This window comes from Eptatretus burgeri, chromosome 12 (genome assembly GCF_056783735.1).
Source record: "Eptatretus burgeri isolate ZD-2024b chromosome 12, Ebu_testis_v1, whole genome shotgun sequence".
Classification (NCBI taxonomy): domain Eukaryota; kingdom Metazoa; phylum Chordata; class Myxini; order Myxiniformes; family Myxinidae; genus Eptatretus; species Eptatretus burgeri.
In genome coordinates, this window is record NC_140972.1 from 6703068 (window position 1) to 6717522 (window position 14455).

Sequence of the window (14455 nt, forward strand, 5' to 3'; positions counted from 1 at the left end):
TAATCGAAAAATGAATAATTGATTGATTAATTGATTAATCAAAAATACCCTTTATAGCCAAATCACTTGTTCACTGTTGTCTCCCAATATCAGATTCCTAGCTCAAAAAGGTGCTTGAGATATTGTCCAGATGAGAAACAAAACGTACAAGTCATTAATAAGTCGATAATAATTAAATAATTAATCAATTAATTGATCAATCAAAAAATAAAAAATACTGTTTTTTCCAAAGCACATCTTCACTTTTGTCCCCAAATTTCAGCTCCCAAAGGATTGTGAGATATCATCCAGACAAACAAACAAACAAGCAGTCATAGACTGGTACTTACGAAATCGTCAACTTGACCTCTGACCTTGTCTAATTAAAGCTGTCTCTAGAGAAGGTAGCGACGCAAACCAGAAGTTTCTACGATGATTCTGCACCAAACCATCAAAAATTGTAACGTCGACCGAAGCAAAAACCTCCATTTCTCCACGCAATTATTTTATCAAAGTCACAAAACCGTAATATTCGGCCATCCACCAACAATCTTTACATAATCCGACTGCTTAGCGAGTCAGGCATGCGACGATAACCTTTATTGGGATAAAAAATGACTTTTAAACACCATCTTTATCGAAAACACCGTCAGCGCGCACACGGAAAACTTTTACGTGACTCAACGATGCGTCAGCTCGAGCGCACTGCATCATGTGACGACCCGTGACGCGCGAGTGAAATATTTTTTATACAATCTTAAAACGTCTCCAAAACATCCGACTTTTACCAGAATTCCGACAACCGAGTTTTAAGCGTCCTAAGCGATCGCAAAAACCGAAGACAAAATTAAAATTGAAGTTAAAACGAACTCGTAACGTCGAGCGAAGCAAAAATCTCCATTTCTCCACGCAATTATTCAATATTATTTTATCAAAGTCACAAAACCGTAATATTCGGCCATCCACCAACAATCTTTGCATAATCCGATGGTTCAGCGAGTCCGGCATGCGACGATAACCTTTATTAGGATAAAAAATGACTTTTAAACACCATCAGCGCGCACACGCAAAGCCTTTACGTGGATCAATGACGCGTCTGCTCGAGTGCACTGCATCATGGGACGACCCGTGACGCGTCGAGTGAAATATTTTTTATACAATCTTAAAACGTCTCCAAAACATCCGATTTTTACCAGAATTTCGACACCCGAGTTTTAAGCGTCCTAAGCGATCGCAAAAACCGAAGACAAAATTAAAATCTAAGTTAAAACGAACTCGTAACTTCGAGCGAAGCAAAAATACTCCATTTCTCCACATTCATTTACGGAATTATGTTTGACCTCACCGTGACCTTGACCTTTGACCGATTTTGACCAAAATCTAATCAGTGCTAGCCATCACCCTCCTGAACCACCTGGTGTAATTTGACATTGGTAGCTTCTTCCGTTTTCGAGTTATCGTGCCAACAAACAAACAAGCAGTCATAGACTGGTACTTACTCAATCGTCAACTTGACCTCTGACCTTGTCTCATAAAAGCTGTCTCTAGAGAAGGTAGCGACACAAACCAGAAGTTTCTACGATGATTCTGTACCGAACCATCAAAAATCGTAATGTCGACCGAAGCAAAAATCTCCATTTCTCCACGCAATTATTTTATATTATTTTTTCAAAGTCACAAAACCGTAATATTCGGCCATCCACCAACAATCTTTACATAATCCGACGGCTTAGCAAGTCAGGCATGCGATGATAACCTTTATTGGGATAAAAATGACTTTTAAACACCATCTTTATCGAAAACACCGTCAGCGCGCACACGGAAAACTTTTAAGTGACTCAACGATGCGTCTGCTCGAGCGCACTGCATCACGTGACGACCGGTGACGCGTCGAGTGAAATATTTTTCTACAATCTTAAAACGTCTACGAAACATCCGATTTTTTTTACCAGAATTTCGACAACCGAGTTTTAAGCGTCCTAAGCGATCGCAAAAACCGAAGACAAAATTAAAATCGAAGTTAAAACGGACTCGTAACGTCGAGCAAAGCAAAAATACTCCATTTCTCCACATTGATTTACGGAATTATGTTTGACCTCACTGTGACCTTGACCTTGGACCGATTTTGACCAAAATCTAATCAGCGCGAGCCATCGCCCTCCTGAATCACGTGGTGTAATTTGACATTGGTAGCTTCTTCCATTCTCGAGTTATCGTGCCCACAAACAAACAAACAAACACACAAACAAACACAACTAAACAAACACAAACGGAAGGCATCAATATACTTACGAAATATTTAGATTTCGTAAGTAACAAACACACAAACAAACAAACAGAAACGGAAGTCATCAATATACTTACGAAATCTAAAGATTTCGTAAGTAACAAACGGAGTAAAAACTGAGTCCTCCTTTCCTTCAGGCCCCGTGATGACATTATGCATCGCCTGCATATGGAATTGGGAAGGAGCGGTGTACAATCGGTACAGTCCTGCATTGGAATAATCAGAAGGAACCAAAACAAGCAAAAAGCAAAGTGGATGGAGTCATCAGGAGGAACCTTTAAGGGCTTGGGTTACAACTGCAACTCCTCTATCTTCACACCCATCCAGACACAGCAATTGAGCCTTATTATATAAAAATAAAAAAGAACCCAGATTCAAAAAAAGAAAAAATTCTGGCTGTCACACCATGTGTCTGATCAGGTTGAAATTTAAAACATTTTTTTTCCCATCACGACTTGATCATAATTGTGAAATTTCACGTCGACTGATTAAGCGGTTCAAGAGAAAGAATTTTTCTGAGATTTTCACTCAATGCAATATGGCTTCCAGACCTTGTGACATCAATTTTTCGTGAATACCCTGGAATCCCCAAGGCTTGGGGAACATTTATGTGAAGTTTCTCTTCAATTTGTCCAACTGTTTTGGAGATTTTAAAAAAATTGGTTTTAGGGTAAATTCAAGCTGGCTTCCAACCTTTTTTTTCCTCATGAATAGGTGGTCATATGAGTAAAGTTTCACCTCAATCTTTTTAGCCATTTCAGAGAAGAAGATTTTTGAAGGTTTAAAAACAAACAAACAATCTGGCTGCCGAATCACTTGACCGATGACATCATCAATTTTTGTTCTGTGGACCATTTATCCTGAGATGACCCTCAAAAATTTTCATACTGATTAAATGCAGCGTTCTACATATGCAATTATGACGTCATAACGAACGCACCCATGACGTCAAAAAATCACGCTCAATTGGTAAAAAAGTGATGGCCCAGACAGACACACAGACACACAGGATTGCAAAACCCCATCTTTCACCACGTGGGGGTGGGTAAGTACCAAAAAACCCCTAAAAAACACAAAAACAAACACACAAACAAACAAAAACATTTTGCATTTCTCTCTTTTACATATATATTGGTCTGGTGTTAATGTGACACAAACATGATGGGTTCCTGCCTCTAATTTCCTTATGTATCCCTACATATGCAGTGTTGTGCAAAAGTTTGATTTATTCCAATGCTATTTATACTTTCGGGTAATTTCATCAAATTATCAGTGGCAACACTCATATGTGTTTATTACCCCACGCACGCAAAGCGAAAAGCGGGTTTAGCAATACGCTCACTTCTATCTGTCCATCTGTCCGTCCGTCCATCAACAAACATCAGTTTATGATCGAAGAACAACACAATTTCAATTGAATGTTGTATTTTGAACACTAATTGGAACATGAATCGGAAAACAAACCTGTAGTCTCGTCAGTACTTTGGCTGTGAATTAGTCCCGATCACACATGCGTAGAGAGGAGTGAGAATTTTTTTTTTTTAAACTCTGTCTGCCTGTCTGGCAGTCAAACAAAATTGAAGATCATTCCAAACAGGAAACTCGCTGTTTTTAAGGACATCATAACGGACACAAACAACAGGCATGAAGAACTCATGTTTTTCTCTGTTTCCAGGTAATCCCATGTGGCCTCAATGGGATTTGTGTCCAGACTCTGGGGTGGCCATTCTAACACTTGGAGCATACAAGCTGTAACCTTGTTCTCCAAATACTGTTTTACTGTATCAGAAGTGTGTTTTGGATAATTATGTTTTTGGAAAATGAATCCTTTTCCAATAGGAACTGGATGGTGCTGCAGAATCTGCTTGTACTTCTCTTTTGTGAGCATCCCATTGATTTTAACAAGTTCTTTGACACCATAAGCTAAGATGCAACCTCAGACAGTCACAGAACCCCCCCCCATATTTAACAGTAAGCCGCAAACATTGCATGTCCGAGCGTTGTCCAGGTCTTCGGCGTACGAGCTGGTGTTTCTTCCATCCAAAAAGTTAAAACTTCGATTCATGAGACCAGAGTACCCAATTCCATTGCTTAGTCACCCAATGTTGGTGTGGCCTTGCAGAGTCCAGTCTTTTCACCTTTCTAGCAAGTTGCCCGTGCCCACACGGGATTCAAAATGGGGTAGGGATGGAGGTGGCATAAATGCAAATGGCGTCTTCTATCATAAAGTTGGCAAGCTGAGAGCAACAATTCACATTTATTGGCACATCTGATTCAATTTAGATGCTCTAATGGTGGCGAGGTGCTCCATTTGAAACTTTGTTCGAGATATGTTGCTTTTTGAAGCTTAGGGTCCGTAATACAAAATTTATATTGTTGTCAAAGCCAGCGACCAATTGCAAATTCGTCGTAGGATTCTGTGATCTCAGTGGTGGCCTATTTGCTGCAACTCTGCCATATAGACCTGCTGCAATGTGCAGTCTGTGCACAGTGCTGGACGCGACAATAATGTTCAGGCCTGCTCTCATTTCAATTGTCAGTGGCTGAATTGATTTTCTTATATCGTGTAAGCAGAATAACTTCACTTGCTTGTCTTGTCTTGAGGTTGGGGTGGGAGGGGTAGAGGGGGGAGGGGAGAGGTTTATTTGGGTCTTCCTTGACTTTTCTTCTCTTTTTGTACCGAGCCAGTTTCTTTCAGGCATTGCAAAGTGTACCTCTTACCATTGAAGATCTTCAGCTTTTCCACTATTTTCTTCATCATGTGCCCTTCTTCTCACAGAGTTTGAATCATCACACACTGTTCTGTTGAAAGTTGCTTCGTTGGTGCCATTCTGAACCCATTCATTGACTTTCAAGAAAGGGAACAAGCTGATGAAAACTAATGTTACATATTCACTAACTTGCAACTTTTATTGTGGTTTCTTGAATTTCACGTTTGTGCATCTGGTGTTGATTACTTCAATAATTTATCATTATTCACTGTATAAATATCCACAAAATGTTTTCTGCATGTTTTATTTATGGAAAGTGGATGTAGCGAGCACATGATAAAAAAAATGTATCGCAAAAATAAAACTTTCAATATTCTAATTTAATTTTATATACTGTACACACTGTACTTAAGCCACTGTCACACCTTGACAATTTAGCCAGCGTATGCCGACGTATGAAAAATTTGTCTAAAACGCTGGCACACGTCGAATACGTTATGGGTAAGTTTTGTATACGTTAAGAGCACGCTGAAGCACGCTGGCATACGTCGTAGTACGCCGAGCTCGTCGACAAATTTTAACATGCTCAAAATTTTTCGACGTATGCCAGCGTATGACTCACATGTTCCGCATACGCTGGCCATAAGTTGGAGGCACGTTACGCGATCGTTGACACACGTCGACACATGTTACTTGAAAGTTACTCATAAGTCGAAACACGTCGAGGAAATGTTTAGCGTCAGTGTTCCAGACTCAATGTTTTTTTTTTGTTTTTTTTCGGCATGACGGTGATATTGACACTTCGATTTCTAGTGCAGTTATAATATAATATAATTAATAGGCTGCCGCTCAACGATTTAAATCATAACCGCACTGGAAATTGAAGTGTCAACATCGCTGTCATGCCGAAGAAAAAACAAAAACAAAAAAAAACCATGGAGTCTGGAACACTGACGTGTTCCTCCTGTGTGAACCCCATTTTTATATACCAATTCCCCTAAACGCTGCCAATACGCCATTATACGGTAGCTGTAGGTTTGTAACACATTCAGTAAGTTCTGTGGTCGTCCGGAAGACGTCAAATACATCTACATACGTCAATATGCGTTGGAGATACTTTACACATAGGTTCAAAGCACGTTACTCAGAGGTTCAAAGCACGTTACTCATAGGTTAGAAATAAGTTTTCGGGTATGCTAAACATTACCTCGACGTGTTTCAACTTATGAGTAACTTACAAGTAACGTGTGTCGACGTGTGTCAACGATCGCATAACGTGACTACAACTTATGGCCAGCGTATGCAGAACGTGTGCGTCATACGCTGGCTTACGTCGAAAAATTTTCAGCATGCTTAAAATTTGTCGACGTACTCGGCGTACTACGACGTATGCCAGCGTGCTTCAGCGTGCTCTTAACGTATACAAAACTTACCCATAACGTATTCGACGTGTGCCAGCGTATTCGGCAAATTTTTCATACGTTGGTATACGCTGGCTAAAACGTCAAGGTGTGACAGCGGCTTGATACTTCGATGTCTAGTGCGGTTTTGATTTGAATCGTCGAGCGGCAGCCTTTTAATAGGCTACGCCACGTGATTGTCGGCGATACGCTGCCGCGCTATGCATACGTTAGACTATCGTTGGGCATACGTTGTGAACGCCAACAACACGCTAAGCATTCGTTGGTATAAGTTATCTATATGTTATCGAAACGTTCTGTGTACGTTGCTAATACGTTATGCATACATCCAACTCGTTATGAATACGCCCAAAACTGGAAAAACACATCAATAGTTCAGCGTACACCAGCGTTTTACATACATTTTGATACGTTGCCATACGCTGGCTAAAACGTTAAGGTGTGACAGCAGCTTTAAAGGTAACTGTGATATTAAATTGACTTTCACAGAAATTCCAATTACTATCTACCGATATTGTGCACTTCTAACTTCCCACATATTTAATGGAGAATTGCAGCAAAAAAGTGAAAAAAAAATTTAGTGAGCAGTTCTTAGTTAATCATCTTCATCTATCTATATGATAAAGCAGTAGTGTCTGTCTGTCTGTCTGTCTGTCCATCCGTCCCCGAACTACTCCCTCAGTTTTGGGGCTCGCCCTGCCAAACTTTCTGTGGAACCTTTTGGGGTTGCAGTGGGTGTCCAAAGGTGGTTGGGAGGTTTCAAAAATTTCCCAATGCAATTATGATTTTGAGATTCCACCCATACGAAACTGCTTCTTCTCTGCATACAAAATAATTCACAGGTTTGGCATTAGCAGTTTTGCCATTTCATGCATGTGGAACCGTTCGATGGTTTCGTAATACTGTATATCAACATGATTGTGATTTTGAATTTCCACCCGAACGACGTCGCTTTTTCTCCATCCAAAGGTGGTGGGTGGTTTCACAAATTTCTCAATACAATTATGATTTTGAGTTCGAGTTTCTACCCATAAAAAGCTTCTTTCTCTCTCTCTCTCTCTCTCTCTCTCTCTCTCTCTCTCTCTCTCTCTCTCTCTCTCTCTCTCTCTCTCTCTCTCTCTCTCTCTCTCTCTCTCTCTCTCTCTCTCTCTCTCTCTCTCTCTCTCTCTCTCTCTCTCTCTCTCTCTCTCTCTCTCTCTCTCTCTCTCTCTCTCTCTCTCTCTCTCTCTCTCTCTCTCTCTCTCTCTCTCTCTCTCTCTCTCTCTCTCTCTCTCTCTCTCCCTCTCTCTCTCCCCCTCTCTCTCTCTCTCTCTCTCGTTCTCTCTCTCTCTCTTTCTCTTTCTCTTTCTCTTTCTCTTTCTCTCTCTTTCTCTTTCTCTTTCTCTCTCTTTCTCTCTTTCTCTCTCTTTCTCTCTCTTTCTCTCTCTTTCTCTCTCTTTCTCTCTTTCTCTCTCTTTCTCTCTTCTCTCTCTTTCTCTCTCTTTCTCTCTCTTTCTCTCTCTTTCTCTCTTTTCTCTCTCTCTCTCTCTCTCTTTCTCTCTTTCTCTCTCTTTCTCTCTTTCTCTCTTTCTCTCTCTTTCTCTCTTTCTCTCTTTCTCTTTCTCTCTCTTTCTCTCTCTTTCTCTCTCTTTCTCTCTCTTTTCTCTCTCTTTCTCTCTCTTTCTCTCTCTTTCTCTCTCTTTCTCTCTTTCTCTCTTTCTCTCTCTTTCTCTCTTTCTCTCTTTCTCTCTCTTTCTCTCTCTTTATCTCTCTTTATCTCTCTTTATCTCTCTTTATCTCTCTTTATCTCTCTTTATCTCTCTTTATCTCTCTTTATCTCTCTTTATCTCTCTTTATCTCTCTTTATCTCTCTTTATCTCTCTTTATCTCTCTTTATCTCTCTTTCTCTCTCTCTCTCTCTCTTTCTTTCTCTCTCTTTCTCTTTCTTTCTCTCTCTTTCTCTCTCTTTCTTTCTTTCTCTCTCTTTCTCTCTCTCTTTCTCTCTCTCTTTCTCTCTGTCTCTCTCTGTCTCTGTCTCTCTTTTTCTCTCTTTCTCTCTCTATCTCTCTCTCTCTCTCTCTCTCTCTCTCTCTCTCTCTCTCTCTCTCTCTCTCTCTCTCTCTCTCTCTCGCTCTCTCTTTCTCTCTGTTTCGACAAATTTTGACTCCTGTTTCGACAAAATTAATATTGGTCCCAGATTAAGTTACAGATTCGATTCCTACCCCCCCCCCCTTTTCCCACCCCATCCCCTCTCCAAGCCTCCCTCTGAGATTTGGTTGCCCAAAGTACCAGAATGATAATTTGGCCGAAGTACCAGAAAACAGAGCTGGCAGGATAGCTCAGACTTAGTTCGTGTATTGCCACTTGAGGTGTCTCATCTGAGTTCATGTCTGATCTGACATTTCTGACCCATCATCCTGGTGCTTCACAGGAAGTGTATTACATCAATGAGTGCTCCATTCTTAGGAGGGTTGTTAAGCCAGGTGTCGTGTCTGCTCGCATTCACGAGTGGATGTAAAATTTCTCAGTGTTGCTTTTGGAAAACTAGGCCATGATGTGCTGCCACACTTGCCAAATTCTGACTTCCTCCTCTTAATGTGCAGAGGCAATGCATTACCAGCACAGCTGTGCCTTAGTAAGGTTGCAGCAAGAGGGCATAATTCCAAATCAATTCCTGCTACAAGATACATTTGCTGGAAAAAATCAGCACACGGGTTTGATCTTTCCAAAAGGTATCGTGGGAACATTGAGTTCCACACGTGGGTGCTAACAGATGGGACGGTTGACTTATTGGCCCTCCGAAGTAGCACACTGTGTGATGCAATGCCTTGCTTACAAAGTACCAGCATTACAGCTTCTGATTGTATCTGATTATGTTGGGAATCAAACCCAGATTTGACAACTACAAATGTGAGCTGAGCTGTACTACTCTTGCATGATGTGATATCATACGGAAAGTCCAAAGCAGGCTGCAACTCACTGGCTTTCTTGAAGCCCATTGAGACTGTATGCTACAGAGGAGCTGGTTAGGTGGCAGTTGCTCGTCCTGTGGGAACCTTTCTGTGTAAATTGCTTGACAAACTGAGTATTGATTCAGGAAAGACCTCGGCCTGACCTTCGTATTAACTCTAGAGCTCTCAATAGCTTCATTTGATTGACCCGTTCTTTTTTTTATTATTCCATTCTTCCTCTTTCACCATTCTACCGCTTTCCTCACACCACACTTATATTGCCTCTTATTGTGATTTATCTATTTTTCTTTCTAACAACTCTTAACTGGATACATGCAAATTGATCTTATTTATTCATTATGGTTTTTGCAAGGTTCATTTTTAATTACATTTACGAGATCTTCACTGTGTACAGCATTGCAGTTCGGCAGCACACAGAATGTTGAAGATCGCCAATGTTAGCTCGCACAAGGCAGACCGTGCGTGGTCTCTAGTTGGCCATGTCATTTAAAACTGATTAATTGCTGCTCAACTGCTATGTCTGAGGATGATAGAGGTGATTTAACATTTCAAATTGAACAAACACTATGTCAGTGTTGTAATGGTTCATTTTCTTCTTCTTTTTTTTTTCCCCATAAAATGCACTGAAAATGAAATCATCTGAATTTAGAAACCGATCCTCGTTTTACCACTGTATTGATTATCTGCCAAATTAATTATTTATTGAGATTTCTGCCTTGCTTTCCCCCTTTACTTAAACAACATGCTTTATTCTAACTGCATTGATCCTCAAAATAATTTTCTTGTTTTAGATCAGGGAGGAAGACATTGAATGTCAAGATATACTTGGCCATGGGAATGGTGGCACTGTGTACAAGTAAGTTCATGTTTGGTTTACAATTACTCTCCATAAACTTTTTTAGCCAATGACACAGATGTCGTGTTTGACTGCTTGCATTTGCTCGTGTAGTTCAGCAATTGTTTATTCTTGCTTGTTTGATGGTTTTTGTCTTTATTGCTTGAAATAGTTCTTTCATTTTGGCAAATAATGTGTTTATCTACTTCGATGTGGACCTGAATATGAGTGTGTTTACATACATCGGAAAATAAGATGTGCTTTAGCAGATTGCTTTTTTTTTGCTGCGAATGTAGTCGATATTTTCATGGCAAATCTTTGCTTCTGGAGAGATATAACACAGTGTGTATTTGTGTATTTGTCTGTCCCCATTCATAAGGAGGATTTAAGGAGGGTTTTAAAGGCCAATCTTTTAACACGACTGTGTGTTCACTGCGGTCTCTTTTTCACGGTTAAAACAAAAAACAAAAAAACATTTTCTGTTAAATAATAATTACGTCTCTTCGTTTGGAAATGTAGACGGTGACTTGCAACCAGGCATCGACGGCGGTGTACAAAAACATGAAAATAAATAAATACAAGGCACAGGGAGGTGAAATTAGCTGCACATGATGTGCAACACACGCAGAGTAAAACGAGTTTTCATTTACGTCCGTAGGATGTCTAATAAATAAAGAAGATATAAGCACAACTGACGCTAGGCCGAGGCTTCAGACATTGACACACACACACACACACACACACACACACACACACACACACACACACACACACACACACACACACACACACACACACACACACACACACACACACACGAGGCTGTACCGTCGCAATGAATCATCCGAGAAGATAAAGAAATCGTGTAACATTTGTACATGTCGTGTTTTAAAATAATGCTTCTTGCTGCAAAACATCATATGTTTTGTCAGTCTCTGAATATTTTGAATAAATTAATTCCAACCCGTCATTTTTGATGGGCTTTTATACGAGTACAGGTGACCCTCGGATAATGTGGGGGATGTGTTCCCGTGAAATGCCGTATAATCTGAAAACATGCAATAGGGGCAATATTTAATATGTAAAAATGGGGGTTATGTTCCAAATGGGGAAGTTTTCAACCTTTGAAGGTTCAAGACCAACATAAAAACCCCAAAGAGCAGTAAACAATGCATATATATATATATATATATATATATATATATATATATATATATATATATATATATATATATATATATATATATATATATAAATATGAAAATGAATTACTTTTTAATATATGTTACTGTATCTTGATTGGGGTTGGATGCAGTACATGTTGCTTGTGGCAAGTTGTCCAATTGAGGTTGGAGGCTCAGAAGGTGAAATGGAGGCCGATTGATTGACTTTGGGATTTTTTTTGAAGAACTTCATAATGGAGACATGAGTGTCTGCCTTCATTTTCTGTTCGTAGATGTCATTTTAACATTTCAGGACATTCTCCATCTCCCTCCGCACCTTGCAACTTCTCATGCAGTCGGGATCGTTTTCATCATGATCGACTCGCTCAGAAAGATGGAGCATGAATGACTCACTCAGAATGATGGAGCAGGAACAACTCACTCAGAATGACAGAGCAAGAACGACACGTTCAGAATGACGGAGCATGAACGGCACGCTCAGAATGATGGAGCACAAACAACGTACTCAGAATGACGTGGCACAGCAAAAGCGTCTGCATTGAGTGAACGATTCACTCAGAATGACGTAGTGCAGTTGTTGCTGTTGTTGAATTCAATCCATGCTGTCGTGAAAACGCGTTATCAGAACACGCATTATTCGAAGGTAACCTGAAAATGTATGTATATATACATACAGTCATGCGCCGCTTAACTACGTTCCGGGCAACAACGGATCGCATATACGACGGATCTGCCAGCTATGAAAAAAAAAAAAAAATGAAAAAAAAAATGTAACTGAAAATTTCCGATCGCCGAGTGATGTTGCCTCATATATAAATAGCACATACAATTATGTACACTGTACAGTACATAATACTTCATAATGATAAACGACAGTATGGCCCTGTTATAATGCGATCGTTAAGGTCCATAAAATGTCATCGCGAAAAAAAGCAGGGTTGTGCTAAATCGGGATTCAAGGAAATCGGCTTTCAAACTGAACCAGTGTTTCCACGTTTACCTTCGAGCAAGTAAATTACCTTTGAATTGAAGAATTCCGTGAATAAATCGTTGTTCTTAGTCGACATTAAAACACATTTATTTTTAGTGAAACTTTTCATGTTGTTAAAACATTCGCACTGTTCCCAAAATATATATCACATTTGACAGGAGCTCGTTTCTTTATTTGTAAATTATAACATCGATGCAATGATTACGTATTTATAAAATCCAAACGCTAATTATTCACCTTTCTATAATCGATGCGAGAGGAGATTGTAAGCTGCTGCTAACAACACCGATGGCCGTCATGAACAGCACAAAGGTAAATCTAACGTGTCCTCCGTCTCTCTTGGATGTGTGTTACAATTGCCCACATTATTCAGTACAGTTACATGCTGTGCAGGTTTGTATCCGAGGAGTAATAGGCTACACCATATAGCCTAGGTGTCTAGGTTTGTGTAAGTACGATGTTCGAAAACGAAAAAAAAAAATGATGTTCGCACAACGACGACGTCGCTTAACGACGCGTTTCTCAGAACGTAACCCTGTCGTTAAGTGGCACATGATTGTATATATATATATATATATATATATATATATATATATATATATATATATATATATATATATACATATATATATATATATATATATATATATATATATATATATATATATATATATATATATATATATATATACATACATATAGACATACATACATACATAGATATAGACATACATACATACAAACATATATATATATATATATATATATATATATATATATATATATATATATATATATATATATATATATATATATATATATATAGCATAAGATTGGGGCAATTTGAACAACACATTTTAAAAGAAGAAGAAGGCACTTCAAACCAAAAGTAAAAATTTGATCGACTCCGCTAATTTGAGCAAAAAAGCGAGAGCAGACCCGGTCTCAGGGCAACGTTTCACCTGCTTCACAGCTGGCTTCATCAGGCACAATAGACCCCGAGCCTCGGCACGTGTCCGGTTTTTATTTCCACGTGATGGCTCATTTCCAGTCACGTGATGGTGCTCGAGGTCAAATGGAGGAATGCTTTTTTTTGTTTTATTTTACAAAAGCAAAAACAAACGTCAAATCACATAAATGAAGGGGTGCTCTGCTCATTTGTTTTTACTTACATGTGATCGGGTGTTGTGTGTGTGTGTGTGTGTGTGTGTGTGTGTGTGTGTGAGCACGTGTGTGTGCTGCTTGTTGTTTTTGTGTTTCCAGGGCATGATGAGGTGTTGGTTGTGCGAGTGTTGGGGTTGTCGTTGGGTGTTGTGCACATGTGGGTGTGGTGTTTGGGATTGAGTGTTTGTTGCTCACCTTATCCATCCATTTGCTCCATCCAGTTTTCGCCCTTTCTATCAGAGGTGGTGTGTATTGTGTCGGTATGTTCACCGTCTCCCCAGTTAGACCACCCTCCCGGCTCTTCACGTGCCAGGCTTCCAAAATCAACCTGTGTCGTTTGTTCGATGTAGTGTCTCGGACACGGGTCCCTTCAATGTCAAATTTATGGCCAGATTACAGACAATGACGTGCCATGGCTGACTGGGTTACCTTGCTAAGCCTAATTGCTCTATCATGTACATCTAGTCGTTGTTTCAAATTCCTTCCAGTTTCACCAATGTAGAATTGATCACAGTCGATGCATGATGAATGGTAAACTACTCCAGATCTATCACCAGTTGGTATCGGGTCCTTTAGTTTTGAGATGACATTACGGATCGTGCGTCGAGGATTGTAGTCTCCATCAATCCATGTGCACCACGTACTATCGTGCCAATCCTTTCTGAAAGGCCCGGTTGAGTGCCCAAGTGTTTCTGGCTCCTTCCGTTTGGAAAATGGCTTGTGAAAATAGCAATCTAACATCTGAAGACGTTGCGAGCTAGCTGGAGATGTGTTTGAACAGCATGACCTTCATCTATGACGGTGCACACTATCGACAAATATTTTGCACAGCAATGGGTTCACCGGTCTCTGCTGTTGTGGCTAAGGTGAGCTTCCAACCTTATACACCATCTTTGGGACTAATAATAGAAACCGTCTTTTTCAACAGGAAA

At 39.8% G+C, this 14455-nt stretch overlaps 1 protein-coding gene across 4 annotated transcripts in view; it reads left to right on the top strand.

Annotated features, from left to right (window-relative positions):
* MAP2K5 (mitogen-activated protein kinase kinase 5) overlaps positions 1–14455 on the top strand; it is a 307732-nt gene that overhangs the window by 109776 nt on the left and 183501 nt on the right. For all 4 annotated transcript variants that reach the window (XM_085849335.1, XM_085849333.1, XM_085849334.1 and 1 more), the window contains one exon: positions 10141–10205. In XM_085849335.1, coding sequence (XP_085705461.1) covers positions 10141–10205 — 65 coding nt within the window. The remainder of the gene's footprint in view (positions 1–10140; positions 10206–14455) is intronic.